Source organism: Desmodus rotundus, chromosome 5, assembly GCF_022682495.2.
Source record: "Desmodus rotundus isolate HL8 chromosome 5, HLdesRot8A.1, whole genome shotgun sequence".
In the NCBI taxonomy this organism is placed as follows: domain Eukaryota; kingdom Metazoa; phylum Chordata; class Mammalia; order Chiroptera; family Phyllostomidae; genus Desmodus; species Desmodus rotundus.
In genome coordinates this window covers 119,454,842-119,474,916 of record NC_071391.1, presented here as the reverse complement: position 1 = coordinate 119,474,916, position 20,075 = coordinate 119,454,842, and the positions used below count along the sequence as shown (strand labels likewise).

The following is a 20,075-nucleotide window of genomic DNA, read 5'->3' as shown; positions in this document are numbered from 1 at the left end:
GGCCAAATTATTTGGCCCTTGTAATCAACAAGGTGTTTGACAAATGAGCATTCATTTTTACTACATATTTGTTGAGTGATCACTATGTTCTAAACCTTGCAACTAGGTTACCCTTACATCTGGATTGTAAGCTGTTAATGGGCTGCAACTGTTTCTTTTACTTCTTTTGTACTAGACAGAACCTAGTACACTGTAGACCCTTAACTTAGTGATTGCTATCAAATGACCTATTGAGAAATACTCATACTCTCAGTTTTGAGTAATCTAAAATGTCATCCTTTCAGCTACCTCCTTCAATGTAAAAGTTATACAGAGAAATAAAATGGGAAATGAGAACCCCAGGTGAGTACGAATGTGGGAAGGACTTGAGATAGGCTTTAAGATATAAAGAAGGTGAGGGGGAAATTATCCACTGAGGCTTTATTAGTCCTGCCTTCTCTTACAAGGTTCGCCCCACAGCCAAGGCTGGGCGTATGCAAAAACAGCTGATAGACACCCGAAGAAGAGGATTCTCTCCTGCTCAGTTATTTGGGGCCCTGTAGAAGTACTGTGTGTGTGTGTGTGTGTGTGTGATTAAGAAAATAGAGAGATTTTGATGCAATGGGTGGAGGGAGGGTAATGACTGAGAAGGAGGTACTCTGAGGTATATAAGTTATTGTATAAAGTGCTAAAGAAGAACAGAATGGGAGAGGAAGTAGAATTACTCATTTGGAAGCCATGTTCCTTATCTTACACTTCTCCCAGATTTGGGGATAAAAAGGAAGAGCATTTACATTCCCTACCCCTGAACTGTCCTACATAACCCTCTTCCTCTATGCCGTACCCCCAACCAAGGATATTTATTAACCTAAGTGCAAGATTTACGCATAACGATAAAGTAACATTTGCTTCAAACTTCAGGATAGTCTACATTCAGGTCTCTGACAGCCTCCACATAGATCCTTCCAGAATGGGTTAGTTTGCCTCCCATCCTGCTCACAGGCAGCAGGATTAGGATTCAGTCCAGCATCAGCCTATCTATCACATTAGGTCTATTCCTGGCTTCTAAGAATCCTCATTAAAAAATTTTAAAGTCACTTAACATTTTCAAACTTTAATACATGTAGTCTTTATTCGGATCAATTCTGGGACGCTTTCAGAGACAAATGACCTGGTGTCTATCTACCCAGGACAAATGTGCCTGAGACAGAAACAGAGCAGCATCCTTTTCCCCAAATATCTTGGGTATTTTTCAGGATTTTTAAAAAGATTTCAACTTGACTCTCCCTTTGAATCCTTGTGGGTATGAGCCTTCGGCCCTCCCAGCCTCAGAGGGAAGAGAACCCTTTCCCGGGTTTTCTGTTGCATCTGGCTCCATGCCTAGCTTCATCCCGAAGCAGCATTCTGGGTGTGTGGGGCCACCAGCCAAACAAGCCCCTATGGATACAAAAAGTGTGTCAGTGTAGACAGGAATGAGCCTCCAGAGGGCTGTGGCATAGGCAGGCAGTGAGCCCCAGATGTGACATGGGTGGCCTCTCTGGCACTGGTCCATTTTGGACCTCTGAGGCCAGGCTCTGGCATGGTTCCAGCACCCAGGATTGACCACGTCCTGGTCACAGGGCTTGCTGCCAGCCTGACCTCCCAACAACATGGACAATGAGCTGGATGTCTCTCTCTGGTTCCTCCCTCTACCTATCCACAGGCCTAACTGCAGAGTCCTCCGTAATAGCTTCTACATAGTTTCTACAGAACATCTGGAACCATGTCATTCACGGTCCTATAGAAGTGTTTCACAAAGTGCATGTATATAAGAAAGAATGCTTAATCAATGAGAAGAAGAGTGAGTTGTCATCTAAGAGCCACTGACCTTTCCGTGCTACACTGGGGCTTCCTTGCCCTTCCTCTTTACCTTAGCACAGTGAAGCAAACTTTCCATGGGTTCTGAAGGAAAGTACGCAGAAGAAGCTACTTAAGCCGTTTCTCGATCCCATGCCAAGTCCCCAAAAGTGCCCACCATGGTACCCTGGACACAAGGCAATAAGCAAGCATCCCGATAGTGTTCACAGTCCTATACTAGATGTAAAAACACGAGGAAAGCCTGCCAGAGGGAGCAGCCATTCATCTAACACTTCAGATTTCAAATACAAAGGTAGGGTGGCAGCAGTATGATTGATGCAGGAGGGGCTGATCTAAGAGAAAGGATAAGAGGACTAAGGGCATCCATTGGGCCCTCTAAGAAGGGTCCCCAAAAGCTGCAAGAGTACTAGAAGCAATTAACCAACATCAGTTTGGAGAGTCCACGCAGCAAGTCGTCAGCATTGTGCTGAGGGATGTGCGGGGCTATAGAAAGATAAAATCTGCTCTTCCACATGCTGAGTCTTTGACATGATAGATCCCGAGGCCACGTTATGTTCTTGTTTCAGATGCTGTAAGATGTGATTACTTAGATTGATCTACAACAAAGTCAAACTACAGATAAGACAAACCTCAGCACTAGAAAGGACTCAGGTGAATATCTTGGGCAATGCCTCACCCGGTGCGGGAATCCCTGCCATATCGTCTCTGACTAGGGTCATCTGGCTTCTCCCAAAGAAAACCCACTCCCCCGTGAGGCAGTCAGCTCCAGTTCTCGGCAGCTGCATTTTTAGAGAGCTCTTCCTCTCACTCGTTGCTACTAGTTCTGCCCCCTGGACACAGAGAGGGCAAGTGCATTCCCTGTGCCTCAGGTAACTGGCAGAGCATTTTCTTACATCTCTCTGAAAAATGGGAATTTGTACAGAAACCAGAGGTGGATCCAGGACTCATTTTCCAGTAGACAGTACCCAGTTGTTGTAAATGGCAGTGGGCAAAAAGTGACCGTGTATTTCAGAAATACTGTGGTTTAAAAAAAAATGGCTCAAGCAGTGCCCTTAGGAATTTGGAGTCCTCAGAAGGATTTAGGAACCTAAATCTCAAGGTCAAGCTGGAGAGCTGTCTGCTTTCAGGTCTCTACCCATGACAAACGTGGCAGAGGTAGGCACTGGGCCAGGAAAGATCTAAATCTACGATCCTAGAGAGAGAAACAGTTCTTAACTCCTCACCCTAAATAAAGGGGATCTAGCAAAAGCCATGCATGCATGCACGGGGCTGCCTTAGCAAAACTGAAAGGGGACTTCATAGAAGAAGGCTATTTCTGATTGCAGTAACGATTTTGTTCCGTCCTAGTTCTCCTTCTGCTAGTAACAACAAGCAGTAACCAACAATCAGAGACCCACTAATCTCATACCACCCTCCCTATGAGAAAATTAGACAAACAATCAAAAAGGTCCTCACTCCAGGCCTGCCCCTAATTCTTCCATCCAGACCATTACCTAAATCAGCCAGGAGTCTCTACCTTCAAGGAGAATGTGATTTCTCTGTGCTTCGTCACTTATTCAAAACTCTCCAAAGGCAGCAATAGCGTCTTTGTTTAAATTTTCCACCCATTAAAATATGAAGACTTACTGTTTAAAACTGACTGCAAGAACCTTCTCTACCAAGAGACACTAAGTTGCAGGGAAATAGGCCTGAGGACCAGTGGAGACAGACTGCAGTCTCTCAGGTGGGCAGTGGCTGGACTGGAGAATCACTCTGCGGTCCAATGCTAATCTTCAGTTCTCTGTTCCTTACATTTCGTGCTGGGGTAAGACAATCCTGGTAAATGCTGGCCAAAATGCCTGGTGGGTGATTTCATACAAGGACTTAGAATCTTAGAAGGACCACAGGAGAGAAATGGCCTGGTTTTGCCTCCTATGGAGTGTGGAAACTCCATTAAAGTGATTTTTCACTAGGGTGCAAGCCAAGTGCATTCGATTATCTCTGCCAGGGAAGACACTGTAAGTCCCAATATATAGGTATTAACCCCCAAGACAACTATAGGCCGCTACAGGCAGAAGTGCTGAGATGCCTTAGAAAACCTTCCATTACGCCTAACTCCCATTAGTGGACCCCACTCTTCCCAGTCTAAAAGGAATTTTTCATTGTCACCAGCTCATTCCCCAGGGGACCTCCTCTGCTCACTCTGCTCAGGACACATGACTTTGGGAACTAGGAAGTAGGGCTAAAGACAAAAGAGGCAGAGGACAGAGCTGAGTTTGCTTTTACTCTAGGAGATTACAATGAGAAACATCTTCGCCTGGCAAGAATCGTGGCTACTGGGAGCAGGCACTGAGCTTGAAGCAGTTGTGTGGAAACCAGGCTACATGATACTTAGTGCTGTTAAAACCTTAAGACTTAGCCCAAAGGGAAAGGAGTTACAATGTTGTCTTGTCTAAGAGCTACTCACTTCTTTTTAAAGAGCTTGCGGAAGGAGCTGCGAAAGCCCCCTTTCTGGTCTTGCCTGGGGTTTTGATCGCTGAAAGATGTTTGTTCACTTTCTCTTTCTTCCTTAGGACAGAATCTGGTGGTGTCTTCTAAATGCATCTCCTGAAAACACACAAAAAAAGGGATGGTTTTTTTTCCACTCTTTCCCAAAGTTAGTGTCTATCCTGACTGTGGGACAATTTTTTCTTAACTCTGTCACTTTGTTCTTCTACCCCCAAAGACTAATGGTGGGTACCCTATACTAACTAAAGCAAACCTAGACTAATTAAGAAATTAGTATTTGAAAAAGAAGATAATTTTCTGCTGAGTGTAGAAATATTTTCTATGTATCAAGGCAAAGAGTCTAGAGTCTGTATCATAATCCTATATAACAATAGTTAAAGATCAGGAGATAAAGGAAATTGGCAAATGTTAAGAGTACAGAGATTAACTTTTTATTCTGGCACCAATAATATCTTGCTGGAAAATCAGTTACAGTTCTCTCATATCTCTCAGTATGTTTCTCTTTCTAAAAAACAAGGAAGTTCCTTGATTGTGATATGAGTTTTAAACTAATGTACCTAACTCTTCAGTTTAGACATAAATGAGAATGGAATTTTTGAGAGGTCAGATCCATTTAGCAGTAAATGTCAACTAATATTTCCAATCTGTTAATATGCCTTTAATACACTTTATACAAGTCTTACTCCATGGCATTTGGAGTGTAAAGTAAAAATAAGGCTCTATCTTTTGTGAATTCTCTAATGTCTTTTAAAATGTGAGATGTGCTAAACAAAACAGGTGTGCATATATATTTATATTCCATATGAACAAAATATTTAGTTTGGGGTGACTGAAATTTAAAGCAACTAAAAAATAGATGCTTAATTTTGAACCCCAGAAGTCAAAACAAAAACACCCTGAAAGTTTCATGAATTGGATGGATGACTGCTTGCTGATAGAGAAGCAAAGGTTGGGGGTGAATTTTTTTCAAGAAACATATGGGTTTGATTTTGAGAACTTAGCTTGGGGTTGCAGTCACAGATCTAGAGATTCTCCGATATTCCACTAAGGTTCATTAACTAAACCATGAAGACTAGCATCTTGACGGCTTAGCGTGGTGTTTCTCAAAGTGCGGTCCTGGAGCTATAGGGTCAAGGGGGGCCTTTATTTAAAATATAGACCCCTGACCCCCAACCCAGACTTTCTGAACCAGAATCTTTAGACTTAGGCACATAAATTTTGAAAGCCAATGGTTAGAGCTATACTCCTGCCCAACTGCACTTTATATGGATCATCTAGGAATCTTGCTAAAATGCAGATCCTGATTCAGTGGTTCTGGGGTGGGACCAAAATTCTGCATTTATAACAAGCTCCCAGGTAATGCATTCACTACTAGCCCAAGAAGCATATTTTGAGAAGTGGGCTTTTAGGGACTTTTTAGAACTAAATCTATTAATAGTTTAAGGAAAATCTTTCTGTGGAATCATGATCTTGATAATATTGTGCACTTGTTTGTATAGCATTCCATACTTTGCAAAGCATATTCACAAACTTTCTCTTATTTTGCCTGATCCTCACAACCCCGTGAGGTAGGAAAGGTATATATTGTCTTATTTTTACAGATGAGAAAACTGGAAGCACAGAGAAGCCATGTGAATTGTCCACAAGTACACAACTATTTGGCAGCAGAGCTAGGACTAGAACTCAGATATACTGACACCTAGTCAGGTGCTCTTGGCAACAAAGCATACTGTCTTCTTTCTTAGAGCACTAAAACCCAGGGTCTGACCTCTTTGATTGTCCCAAGGCCTTCAGACCACAAGGTTAGACATCAAAATACTAGACACTGACATGGAGGCCAAAGAAAGTGATTGTGAATCAATGCTTTCTTGACTATTTTGTGTTGTCCCAGTCCCACCGGAGTCTGCAAAGTCACGTGACACCCCTTTCCAGTCAAAAGGAAAGCAATAGGAAATATACTTAGCTTTGCAATGAGCTTTGCAGGGAGTCCACAGTGAGACAGGGCAACTTGCGTCTTCCCTAACTACACTCAAGGTTGGTGCGGATCAGGGAGTTGACTAAGCTGGCACAGTGTTGGGTATTTTGAACATTTAAACAAAGCGGTGAGCCTAAAAGGCAGAGGAAGAAACAGACAGTCCTGGGACTTGCCTGCAGTGATTTGAAAGTGAAGTGCAACCCCTGAGGTGCTACGGCTTGAGCAGGAAGGCAGAAGAGACCCCTAACTGCTTCACTGGGCATGGGGATGATGGTGAAAGCAGGTGTAAGACTCGTCAATGTCTGTTTTATCTCTTTGCCTTCATACACATGTATACACGTAAGGCGCGCTCTTATGACTTGGTATGAACTGCAGAACGGACGCTAACTCACGCCTTCGCGGGCAACTAAAGTCTGTACAAGCCCTTACCCGGGTATCTGCGGTAACAGGACGGTGGGCCGGGCCTGGCCGGGCCCCCAAACCCCATCTGGCAGGGCACCCTCAACGCTAGGTGAGCCCAGGCTGCTCCCTGGCTATCTAGTCCGGGGCTGCCAGCGATGGGGTTGGGGTTCGGTTTTACTTTACCCTCCTTACTTCCAAATAGGTCTGCTTTTCGCTTTGGGACCTCTGTTGGGGAAAGTAGGCCCTGGGCACGCCGCGAGCGGCTGCGACGGCGGCCGGGCCATGCGGCTGCGCGGCTCGCTCGGCCTTGAGCGGCGCGCGGCCGCCGCTGCTGCTGCGCGTGCTGTAGAGGCGCGGGGCCACGCCCTCGGCGGGCGGCGCGCGCGGGAACTCCTTGAGCGAGCGGCTCAGCGGCTTGGCCTTGCCGTGCGCCTGCGCAGCCGCCTCGAGCTTGTAGGCGCCGCTGCTGCTCGCGGGCGACGTGGCGCTTTTGGGCAGCTGTTGTAGCGGGTGCTCCGGCCGCTCGGCCTCCATCGCGAAGCTGACAGGCCGGAGGAAGCATATGTCCAAGCTGGACTCGGAAGAGGCGGGCGAGCAGTTCTCGAAGAGGGCCGGGGCCTGGAAAGGCTCCTCGTCGTAGGGCGCCGGCAGCGCGAAGATCTCGCCGCCATACTCAAACTCCTCGTAGGCCGTGGGCACGAAGCCGCGGCCGTCGGGCAGGAGCTCGGCCGGGGCGCGCAGGGAGCGCTCCACGTTGCCCAGCGAGGGCTCGGCCGGCGAGGGCTCATAGTCCATCTCCGGGATGGCCTGCAAGGGCCCGGCGAGCGCCTTCACGTCCTGCTCGGCGGCACAAAACTGTGCGGGCGCCAGGAGGTTCTCGGGCCTCTCGTGCTTCCTGCTCTCCATCTCCCAGTCACTGGGCTTCCCCGGCTGCATACTCTCCATCAAGCTTTGCTGTTGTTGGCTTTTCTTCATTGGGGGCAGCAAATGTCTTTAAAGGGGAAACAATACAAAAGACGAGTGCTTACGGTGTGTTAGTGCAGGCCACTCACCGAGCAGCTTAGGCAGGAGCGACACCCTGCCTGCCTGATGCTGCCGATGCGCGAAGCTGCCAGTTCTCTCTGCCCCTCCCAGGCACCTACGCATGTTACCTACCGAGCTCCACAGGCCTCTCCGATTAAGGAGTTCCCACGAGCCCTGGTCCCCCAAGTGGGAGAGTGACAATGGACGTCCGTAAGGTGGATGCCCGAAGCAGCCGTCTGAGCAAGGAGGCACTGCGTAGAGATGGCTGGTGGGCCACTCCCCACCATGTATCAGGGCCCCAAGGTAACTCTTCTCTTTCCTCTCTAGCCCTAGTAGAGTCACACAAAATAGTGGAAACAACTTTTGTGTTTGACTCATGGGTCTTAACTCGTAAGAACAAATTCCTGAGTAAAATAATATGGTAGGATGTTGATAACTAAACCTGGATGATGGTATATGGGATTCACTCTAAACTTTTATGTACATTTGAAATTTTTGTAATAAAAGGTAAAACAAATTCCCTGTGGCCATAAATCATGCTATATAAGTTGTCTCAACCTCCCGCAAAAACTACCAAAATGAAAAGGTTCTCACTCGGAATATGCCCAATTTCGTGAGGGTTTTTTTTTCCCTCATGGATAACAATTTACATAGGGTACTAGGATGGCGTACCCATCAAATAGGTGTGATTTGCCAGTTCTGCCGGAATTTAATTGCCAGACAGATGTGAGTGGGCCACTATACTATACACTGACCCAGTCTGGATATTCCACTAGTTTATTTATTCATATTTAATTTTACCTTCAAATATGCATAAAGAATACACATGTCAGTGCTAACATTGAATATCTCTTTCCTGTGATCTTAAGATGAAACTTGGCTCTTACTTTTACAGCGGTGGAAAGAAATAGTCAAATGGAATATTGACCTCACTTGAATTCTCTTTTAACGGATTTTTTTTTTTTCTGACTATTTTCCCAACAGAGTGCGATGGCAGCCATCTTGTTGAGGCTGAGTATAATCCCTAGGGCTTTCATTTTTGGGCTCTATTTGTTGCACTTCAAAAACAACAGTTTTATCATTGTCTCAAGAGCTGAAATGATCCACAAGTAAATATACACTTCCTGCCTCTCTCTCTCTTCCACTCTCCACCCAGGAAAGGATTTTTTTCTGTGTAGAGTTCTCTCCCTGCGGAACTTCTAGGATTTTCTCTATAGAAAGAAAGCATCCTCAGCTCTACTTGTAGAAAGGTTAATGTCTCATGGTTTTCAGAATGATTGTGGAATTTCTCCTTCCTGCCTCTTCACATTTCCACTCCAACCTCCACTGAGAAATGTTCTCAGTTTTAAGAGATTAGAACAAAAGGAGGAAATAAGATTTATTTTGCATTAGTGACCAGTTGCTCCTTCCAATGATTGCAATTGGTGTTTTAAAAGCTGCAGTAATTAAAAATTGAAGACATCTGAATGGCTTACCTCTGACTGACTTCATTATAATTTTAGGAAAGAATAGTTTCTTGTATGACTTGTAAATTTTGCTTAAGAGTAAAACTCAAAGGAGAAATTATAGTATAAGGAATTACTTTTGTGAGAATTGTCTATATTTGATAAAGTGAAGATTTGGAATTTTTAGTTTTGGTTTCCCTTATTTTTCCAGAACTCCTAGTTCCAAAAGTAGCCAAGTTGGCTTTATCCTTCAGAGGGAAAATGAGTTCCAGATAAGTAAATGGTCTAATCATTACTCTTAGATATCATCAAGAAGTTTGCTGAATGAGAATTCAGCTTAGTGTGTTAGAGGGTTGTATGCAGAGACTTTAAAAGGCTGTCAGATCCATCCACTGCCCAGAACAGCTTTCAGAGAAGCTATGATAAGTGAAGAAGAGAGCTTATGCAGTCCCTTTCTGAGAAAGTTTCTGGGAGAATTGGAAAGGGCTAAACAACATTTGTTCTGGATCACCTCAGCCCTATTTTTTATCCTTAAAGCCCAGACTTTTCACTGACCTCTGAATGGGATTCCCTTTTCCTCCACTATATGTTTTGGAGAACTTAGGTGGGTTCCCACCCTTTTGAGGGGTTGCAGAATGCCTTCCTGTCTTCTTATGACACTCTTCTACTCTATCATTGCTCAAACCCAAAGAGACTCATGCTATAGATAGAGGGTGGTAATGTGCAGTTACCCAATTGTTGGGAGTGACCTTCAGCCTCTAGGTCTGCCCTTCCAACAGGGGTATCCAGCCTTTTGGTGTCTCTGGGCCACACTGGAAGAAGAAGAGTTGTCTTGGGCCGCACATTAAATACACAAACACTAATGAAAACTGATGAGCCAAAAAAAAAAAAAAGGATTTAAGTAAATTTAAGATTTCGTGTTGGGCCACATTCATAGCCACCCTGGGCCTCATGTGGCCCATGGGCCACAGGTTGGACACCCCTGCTGGGATATAAGCATTGGGTCAGCTGCTTGCCTGCCACATATGTCACATAGAAGCCTGATGGAAGAAGAGGGATGGAGGAGTTCTGTTGGTCCTACTCCTAATCCAGGCTGGCCTACTACCCCACACAGACTGTCTGGGACCCAAAGGCATTGCCATTAACCTTTCCACAGCAACAGGTGCTTACGTGACAGGAGGGCCAGAACTTGGAGCAGAAGGGTAGGGTTGCAACATCTCTTCAGAATGGATCCCACTGTCACGGACAGCTTCAGAGCCTGAAGTGGGGGAAGCATCTTGCCCGGCATTTGCACACTGGGAAGCCAGCCCTTTGTACAGTTTTGCCATGGATGACCTAATAGAATGGAAGTAATAATTTTCAGAGTGTGCAGTGGGAAACAAGCTATTTGAATACACAGATTATGCCAAGAAAGATAGGGAGACAGCGTTTCTCAGATGAAGTTCAGCTGTGAAGTTCTTTTTTTCTCTCTCTCTCTCCAGGGCCCTCTACATGCCAGGTTGCTTACATAATAGGTGTGCGAACTGGATGTTGACAGGAGTAGGGATGCTGATAAATTGGCCGAATTGAGTTTGGAAGAAAGGGATGGAATGGGGAGATGTCCCCCATTAGAGGAGCCCTGGCTTGGGAGATAGCACCTTTTTCTTGTCTGAAGCACCCACAGAAATGACTCTTCCTTATTAGGATGTGATGAGGTTGAAGGAAATCCAGGTCATTAGGAAGCTCTGCTATTGGTTTTTTCTATTCTCTCTGAAGCCCAGATTCTCCCTCATCAGCCCTTCCTGTTTCTTCCTAGCATGAAATCTGTTCAACCACCATCCTCTCCCTTATTTGTTTTATTTTTATCCATAGCACTTATCAGCATGTATTGGCTCCCCAGGTCTAGAAAGTAAGCTCCATGTGGCAAATATTTTTGTCTGTATTTTTTATTGCAGTATATTCAGTGCAAAGAACAGTACCTGATACACACAAATAGGTGCTCAATAAATATTTGTTGAACTAAAGAACCCACATTCTGGCCTTTAAACTATATTTTTAAATCTGGTGAGTTTAGGGAAACTATTTTTGTGGTAGTCAACATGAGATATGAGGGGATCTGTATAAGCACTAGAGTGAAAGTGCTTATTTTTCTAAAGTAATTTTCACCAGGTAGTAGGTGCCTCCCCTCTTGTAACCAGTTTGGCCACCTCTCTTCCCCACCCCCCTTTCTCTTCTTACTGTAACTGCCTTTTAGCCACTTAACATATAATGTGATTGCTTGTTACACACACCCACATTGTCTGTGTCCTGTTCTCAGAAGCCTCTGATCAACCCTCTAGAACCTTACTTCTTGAGCTTTTTCCGTTTCTGAATAAGCAAATCCTCATTGCATTGAAACAGCAGGGTGTAGTGTGAGATAAATACTCGAAGACGCTGAACACACACCAGAAGTAGGTAATAGTCAGGGTGTTCCTGCTCTGTGAACTTCAGGACATTCTGGATGAAGGAAAAAAGGAAGCAGTATTGCATAATTAGAATGAAAAGTTGTTTTGTCTCTTCTGCACCTTGCCTTGATTTGTTGTGAGAGTTTGGTAGCTGTTTAATCAAAACAATACACACAGCCAATCTAAATATAAGCTGAAGAGCCAAACTTGCTGTATTCTTTGTCCATCACACCAGGGAAAATAATAGTCACTATTGCTCCTATTTGAGTTGGATGTGAACATAAGATAATTCCAACTGAAAAGTTGTAAGGATCTATTAATTAGGTCTCTGAGGTAATGGAGCCATTTTAACAGTTACTGTCGATAAGTAATACTTATGTGACCCATAGGAGTCAGACCAATGGCGGAAATACCAGGCATCGAGGCACTCTGGAAGAGGGGCGGGTGTGTGATCGATCCTGGCCTGGTGGTCCCTTCTACTGCAGTGACTACTGAGCTGTAGTGGAACATGCATGCAAGTTGGATTTTGGAAAGCTAACACTTAGTGAGTACTTCCCATTGCCAGCACTAAGTCATTTACATATATTTTCTCATTTAATTTTTACCATAACCTCATTAGACAGGTACCATTATTACCTTCATATAACAAAGAAATCAATGTATACAGCAAAGTGAACTAATTTTCATTAGGTCACACATGTAGTTAGTAGCAGAACCAGGATCTGAACTCAAGTCAGCCAATAGAACCAGGGCTCTTGTTTACCATACTGTTTGCAAGACATGGGTTTCAGTCCCAAATTTTTTCACCTATTAGGTGTGTTAACTTAGGCAAGTTACTTAACTTCTTTGCCTCTCCATTTCCTTATCTTTAAAAAAAGTAGTAATAATGATACCTATTTCATGATTGTTGAAAGGATTAAATAAAATAATTATTGTGAGAAAATTATTTTAATATCTAAAGCCATACAATTGAAAATCTTTTTGATATCGATACTGGGCTACTTCCGCCTGAGATAAATCCCAAGCATTTCTAAGATGCTTTCGTTGAATTACTTAGAAAGGTCATTCAGCAAATAAACCAGGACAGGTAGGTGGTAGGAAGAAGAGGGGCTGGTAAGGGTGTTGGTGAGCCTCTCTCTCAACTCTACTTCCTCCAAGGTGGATAAGACCTGTGGGAAAATGGTGTGGAGAAGTCAGCTCGTCAGTTTCTTCATGCTTCTGTGACATAAGACAGAAGCAATATTTGGTAACCCTCTGGACTCAAGCCAAAAGAAAGTAGTCAGGGTAGCAGTGAAGTGGGCAGGTTACATAGATAGTTCTTAGACTCCAGGAGTCGGGGGATGGGGAGTGAGGGTTAGGGGATACATTTAGATGGCTGTGGAACAGAGGTGGGAGGGACTGAATAGGTAGTCAGAGTCCAGTAGGAGCTGCTATAGAAAGATCCTGGATCAGCAGAGGTGGAGATTGTCAATAAATTAAGATAGAACATCAAAGGCAGGCATCATGAGCCAAACATTTTGAGAGATTGAGATTTTAGCTCATACCACAAGGTGGGGGGTGGGAAAGTCATTAACACTCTTAAGTTATTTAAATATATCTTAGAAATATTAATTATTCCTTCCTGATCCCTTACAGTGTTTCTTGGAAGCCAAAAACAATAGTTCAGCCTGAAAATCACTTTGGGGGCTTGCCCAGCCATGCCTACCTGCAGATGTATCAGATATTCAGGGATGCGCTGAACTATGTGAAAGAACAGTGTATAGATGTCCGATTTAATCTCTTCATCACCCTGAATGAAAGAAAGGTAGAATCACTCTTCAGCGTTCTTCCAGTTCTGGCTTCCGAATCCCAGTGCCGGTCCCACAGGAGTAGAAAAAGTTGACTCTCAAGAGCATTTTCTTCCTCTAGAGTGCCATGAATCATTGATCTCTCTCGTTGGATAGGCCACTCGTTCAAGGACATGCTCAAGGAGACAATTCTTCTTTAGCAGAGAGCACATCATATACTTCCTTTGAATCTACCCAACTTTTCAAATTGCCCCTTCCATCCTCCACCCCAGATATTAGCACAGTGCTATACAGAAGTGAGCACTCAATTAATTATATTTAAGCTGAATGAAGTCATTAAGATTCTCCAGCAAGTAATCATTACAATGGTGTACTAATAGGCATTGAGGGTGGTTTAAGCCTGATGAGAGTGGGTGAAAGAATATGATTAGAAACTGGCCAGCTGGCCTGGCAGCAGGAAGCAAGTTGGGCTTTCTCCATTGCCCCTTTTCTCCCCTCCCCTCCCCTCCCCTCCCCTCCCCTCCCCTCATTTCCCTTTCCCTTTCCCTTTCCCTTTCTCAAATAGTTTCTGAGTACTCACATGTGGTAGGCATTATACTGAGTTGGGAGTAGTAGGGTGGTCTAGAAAATTAGTAAGATCCTCACCTCTTGTGAAACGTGATTAACTCGTAACTTTAGGGCTTCTGATATGGTTTCTTCCTATTAACCTAAAATAACTAGAATTGTTTTATATTTATATGTGCTTATTGAGCACCTAATAGAGCATTGCACGAGCAATTCTTAAAGCTACATGACTAGAATCACTTTACAATCTTATAAAATGACAGACACAGGATGACTTGAGTTTAATAGATTATATAAGTTTAATATTCAGATTCATATTGTCTGAGCCTTAAAAACTTCCTCATACAACATACAGGCTGCAGCCTGAAGATCTCTGCTTAGAAAACCTGTTTACTTCGCCTAACTTCCAGTGGAGTGAAACAGATGGTCAGTAAGGCAAGGCAGGGACAAAGCAGTGGCACTCATCCTCGAGTGGGCTTCTTTAACCCCAGGGACGAGTGTCAGTGGCTCTGCTCAAGCCATTCCCCTACCTGGAAGACAAGCTCAAAGTGCATGTGCTGTATGTCCTGGGTGGGTGAGCAACATCATATGGTACGCAGGTAACCAAAGGATGGTGTGCAGATAGACTGAACTTACCTCCTTCAGAACAACGACGTGAACCAAAGAGATGCATTCAGGCAGATCCCTCAGGTAGGCAACATAATAATCCAAGAAATTATTCTTGAAAACAAACATAAAAATGCATGGTAAGAGCCTGGAACCCAGGAATGATAGCAGCCAATATTTTTTATAGTCATATATATCAAAAAGAAGTACTTTGCAGAGATTATCTTAATCATTCATTTAACATGCTCATTAATGTGTTCTTGTTTTTTATTCATCTTTTTGAAAAACCTTTTGGGTTTTAAGGTCGATATCCCTATGGACTTGGGAGAAAGTGAAATGATAAACTAAGGCAGAGGAGAGGAATTATGTAAACTGAAAAAGTATTTTTAAATTGTTTAATGATAAAAATGCATATTTTGTTTTAAAATTACTTTTAGTTTCAATCATCTACATCCACTGAGGGATTTTGTTCAACCCACTTCATAGTGTCTAAACCAATGGTTCTCATCTTTTCCCACTAATCGCATGTTCGCCAATGCAATATGCCTTTGGGAAAACAATTCTCGGCTTCCAAAGTTGTATTCCCACAGAAATAACAAATCTCAACCCAAGAAAGCACACTGAATACAAATAAGTAAAAGCGATATGAGCAGGGTAGCATTACATCTACTCTAATCTGTACAACTAGGTAATTTGTAAACTTTGTATTATTATCCACAGTTGAGAATCCTTGATATGGCAACTCTAGTCTCTTTTCCTGCATAAAAACTGGATAAAGCCAAGTAGTTATTCCTTAGAGAAAAGTATACCTGCTCCACATAAACTCACTTCCCAACATTCCATCTTGTATTAAATTCCACCTACTTCTACTCATTCATATCACTGTCTAACTCCGTAGGCATCTGAGTTTGCAACTTCTGGCCTGGATTATATTTAATTTGTAGACCACAGAGGTTTTGAAACTTAGGATCCTCTCCAAGGAAGTAAAAACAAAAACATTCAAGGCAAATAGCTACCCATCACATTTTTTAAAACCTCTAAGGAATGAAATTGTGAGTGAAAGTACATACATATATGCAAACTTTCATATATTTATTTTATATGTATGTATGGGTATACATGCATGCATTTATTTGTGTATAAATATGCACAAATACACATATACACACATATATGTGCATGTTCAATGGCAGCAGTTATAGCACAGTGGAAAGCGATGAACCGAAAGTTAGAAAGCTCGGGTTCCAGTGACAGATCTACAATTATCTAGCTAGCTGGGTGATTCAGCAAAGTCAAAATTTCTCTGAACTTTACACTATGTGTACAATGAGGAGGTTAGACCAGATCTCAGCAGTTCTTCTAGCTCAGAAATTCACTGATTCCAGATTCTCTATTAAGAGAAGTAGACAAGGGAGACACAGATGAGTGTACTTCACATTTATAAAGAATTGTTTAAAAACTTACCTCATCATTTGTTAATTTAAGGAATAAATCTCCAAGGACTCCTTGGCGTGGCCACTTCAGGACCCTTTCCTGCAGAGCATGAAGCAAATCCAAGTGCTGCTGGACAAGGTACCGTAAAGAGCCAGGAAAGAGGCTTGAAAGAGAATAGAGAAAGTATCACACAAACCAGGTATAGAAAAGAAAAGCCCCTACAAGAATATATGCAGCAGAACCCATTTTCCTAGTTATTCAAAATATTCTGAATCACAGACCTGCATTTGGGATTAAAAAGTGAAAGTTTGTCATTGTAGACCTAATAGCAGATATCCTCAGGATGTAAAAAGACCCCTCACTGATGACTCCTGTAATGCTGTGTGTTGACATAATAAAGAGCACATTACTTGAATGGCCTTTTTAAAGCCAAACTGGTCCACTGTCATTTATGTGACAGCGGAAATTCTAAAGGAAATCTTTTTCAGTGTTTTATAGTTATTCTCACTTGATGTGCAAAATAGTCTCATTAGTGTTACAGATGACAGCACAAGGTGGCACTTGGTCATTCTTAGCTACTGGGTAGGAGACTGCTACTTACACAAATAGGACATTTTGTTTAAAGCTGGCAACTACAAGCACAAGGGAAAGGGGTGTGAAAGTGTTCCTTTTTCTCTTTCCTTTGGTTTCTAAGAGTACTGGGCAAGGACAGAGTCTTGAATGAGGAGGCTACAGATCAGTCCCGGCCTGCTACTCCCTGGAGTTTCAGAGTCCCCTTCCTACTCTCATCGTCCCTCTGACCCGTGTCAGTCAGCCTTGTTTTTTTTCCAGAGGAAATGAAGGGAGGAGGAGAGATGTCAGAGAAGGAGAGAGAAAAGAATCATGGAAGGAAGAAGAAGGGGGATTAGATGGGGAATGGTGGGGTGGTCAGGGGCCTATAGGAATGAGGAAGGAAGAAACAGAAGGAAATGAAGTTTTGCTGGGCTACAGACAAGGATTTGATTTCTAACTTGGGGACCTAGAGGAATATAAAATAGGTTCCCTCTGCGTTTGAGACCTCAAGTTTAACAAAGATGAAAGTGATGGCCTGCTTGTCACTGAGAGCTGAACTTATTTGGCTATTTCCTTAGGGTCCAGTGAGAGTAAATTAGTGGACAACTAATGAGTGGATGCTTTGCCAACCCTGGACAAGCAGACTTTTGTTTGAGAACACTGGGCAGTACACCAATGCTATAGGAAAAATTTTCAACCCATTTCCAACTAAAGCAAAGATGTCCCTGTGACTATAGCTCAGAGAAAACCCACAACACCAGAATAGGGTACCCAGCCACCCCCTGTGATACAAGGATTCCTTCCACTTCTATCTGCTGCCCCTTCATCTCCTGTGCCACTAGCCTCCACACATGTGACGCCAGCTGATCCAGAAGCACAGGGGCAGAGGACTCCTGATCTGAGTTCTTATGGCTGATACAGTGGACTTGGAAAATCTAAGTAATCCCTGTCCAGATCAGAGAGAATTTGGAGGGGTAGCCAGGAGCAGTTGGATCAGGAGATCAAAGCTGATGGAGGAAAGCAAAACTGACTGAACTGAAAGAATGAAACACTACCAGCAAAGGAACTCGATATGAGAGATTTCTCCCCACCTGGAGGCTATCAGTGACTTTGGGTAATATTCCTGGGTGACACTGAAAGACGTTAGGGTACCATGGTGGGATCTGACTGTGAGATGGGTTATCTATATTGGTTATGTGATATGTCTTGGACTGGATTATCTTTTTTCTTTTTCTCTACTTTCTTTCCTTTCCTCTCCTGGCCTTGTCTGACTTTCTTCTCTTCTACTTCACCTCTGTCTCTTCTCACCCTTGTCTCTACTCTCTTATCTCTCTCCCCTCACTCCATCCCTCCTTTTCTTTTGAGGACATTGTCTTCTGCTATGCTGTGACCAATGTATTTGTAGAGTTGGAGAGCTTGCAACTTGGTCGGAGTCCGGGATACCTTCTGGACTGTCACTGGGATAATATTTGAGATTTCAGGGTGGGTCAGAGAAGGCTAATGCTCCCCTCAAGTATCATGGACATACGTAAGTTACATGGAGGGCAATGACCTACCAAATATTGAAAACAGGTTTTTAAAAGTTTTTTAATTTAATGAGGATTGTATTTGAAATCAGGGAGGAGCGTGGAGATGAACCAGGAGATGGAGAGTAGAGGAAGAAAAGAGGCAAGAAGTATAGACATACTTAACCTATTTCACTCTTTTATCTAGATCCAGACCTGTCTCCTAGAAGCAACTTTTTTTGTAAAGATGAAGGTATTAAGTGTTCAACTTCTTTTCTGTTCCTTATTAGGAGTGAAATTATGGCAACGGAAGTAGTTAGCATATTCTTTTTAAAGCCTTCAAAGTTATTTCAGTTCCCACCGTTTGGTACCTAAACAATGATGGAAATAAACTAAAAGCAATCAAGGGAAATCCAGTTATAGTTTCAAATTAATAACGTAGCTCTTGCCAGTCCGGTATTAGGCCAAATAACTCCTGAGCTTCAGCAGCAGGATGTAGCCAAATTTGATCACGAAACATGTGCCACCTGGTGGTGATCTGCAGCATACAGCTTGTTCGGTTGGTGGATGCACTGGGATTTAGTTTATAAGGCTAACTGGCAATCCCGTGGGGCTGACTTTGCCCCCCCCGCCACCCCCAAGTGTTCATACAAGACTCTTTGATTCTGAGGTTGTAGCTCTATCTGGGTAAATCAGATCAGAAAAAGCCAAGAACACCAGCTTCTGTGATCCTCCAACAAATGAGCTACAGCCCACAAGATCCACTCAGGCTTCTCTGCTGACAGCCTATGCCTCTCCCTGCAGCCTCCAGCCCTTCCAGCGAGGGGCAGGGCTGTCTTGAGACAAGCTGGAGAGACTCCTGAGCACTACATTTTTTTCTAGGGAAAAAGTGACATTTTATTTCACAGGTTCGAGAAGCCGTGGCAACCTCAGGTTTGAGTGTCAGATTGTAGTTGTGGTGGGTGTTATTTTCATCCCCAGGTTCCAACAGGGGTAGAAAGTTCTTACAATTTGTTATGGGAAAGATAGTTATGTTAATTTATTTTCATTTTTGCATGAGGAAAACCATCAATAGGGAAAAACACCTCTCATTCTGTCCTGTATTTCATTTAGGTGGTCTATTTAAAGTGCACGTGGAGGCTTCAGAAAAAGCCTAGAAAACCAGAGATTACCTTCTGTCACTGCCTGTTCTTTTTTCAAAGACTATTTCTGGAACTCTTTACAGGTCCCAGAATTCCCAAAGTGGAAACAATAAGCACTTACCTTAAATCCTAATCAATCTGAAAAGCAAAGGCAATGAATACATGGATACCTTCTCTCTTTGGAATTCCTCTTTCCATCTGACCCCTGGAATGTTGCCTTGATCTTCAGGATCAGAGAGATGTTAATGACATACTTTCTTTCTGATTCAAGCAGTTCCAGAGCCACAGTCTGTCTTTTAGCTTTAAACACAAACCAAGGAGGGAACTGTTGTTAATTGCTCCTCCCCAAAACCCTACGAAACCGAAACCGTAGAAAGTAATAAAAAGATATGGAAAGCAATAAAAAGAGACACCAGCAAGTTTTGGGAAGATGAGAAACAGAATGGAGGCATGCTAATTAACTCAGCAGAGTAAAGAGCACAAAACCTTGGTGTTCTTATCTGCAGATGGGAAATCTGCTGAGAAAAGAAAGGCTGGAGGACTGGAGGCACCACATCCAACAGAAAGTGCAAATGAGCAGCGGTGCTGCAAATAGGAGACATAGACTACATAAGGTACAGTGAGCCTCCAGGTCCCACCCCCATGCCAGAAAGCTTCCTCATTTCCACCCCATCCAATGGGAAATGGGAAAAACTGAACTAGAGAAGCCCTCCTTTCTGGTATCTGGGCTAAAGACATCGGACATAGTAGAGGGTAGAGTTGAGATGCTAACATGAAAACAAGGGGCTTGCATACTGAACGGTGAGACTCCCCTCAGCCTCTTCCCCTGCAGGTCCCACAATACCAGACTTATACTCTCCAGGCAGGAGACTGGAGGATCTTCTTCTGGAGAAA

The 20,075-nt window shown here is 43.4% G+C and overlaps 1 protein-coding gene across 1 annotated transcript in view; it reads right to left on the bottom strand.

Annotated features, from left to right (window-relative positions):
- Positions 1-20,075, bottom strand: part of ARHGEF33 (Rho guanine nucleotide exchange factor 33) — a 75,317-nt gene that overhangs the window by 3,423 nt on the left and 51,819 nt on the right. Inside the window, exons 11-18 of the mRNA XM_053925615.1 lie at positions 19,352-19,481; positions 16,013-16,145; positions 14,579-14,662; positions 13,297-13,380; positions 11,495-11,643; positions 10,339-10,503; positions 6,884-7,691; positions 4,283-4,422 (exon numbers count right to left, since the gene is read on the bottom strand). Coding sequence (XP_053781590.1) covers positions 4,283-4,422; positions 6,884-7,691; positions 10,339-10,503; positions 11,495-11,643; positions 13,297-13,380; positions 14,579-14,662; positions 16,013-16,145; positions 19,352-19,481 — 1,693 coding nt within the window. The remainder of the gene's footprint in view (positions 1-4,282; positions 4,423-6,883; positions 7,692-10,338; positions 10,504-11,494; positions 11,644-13,296; positions 13,381-14,578; positions 14,663-16,012; positions 16,146-19,351; positions 19,482-20,075) is intronic.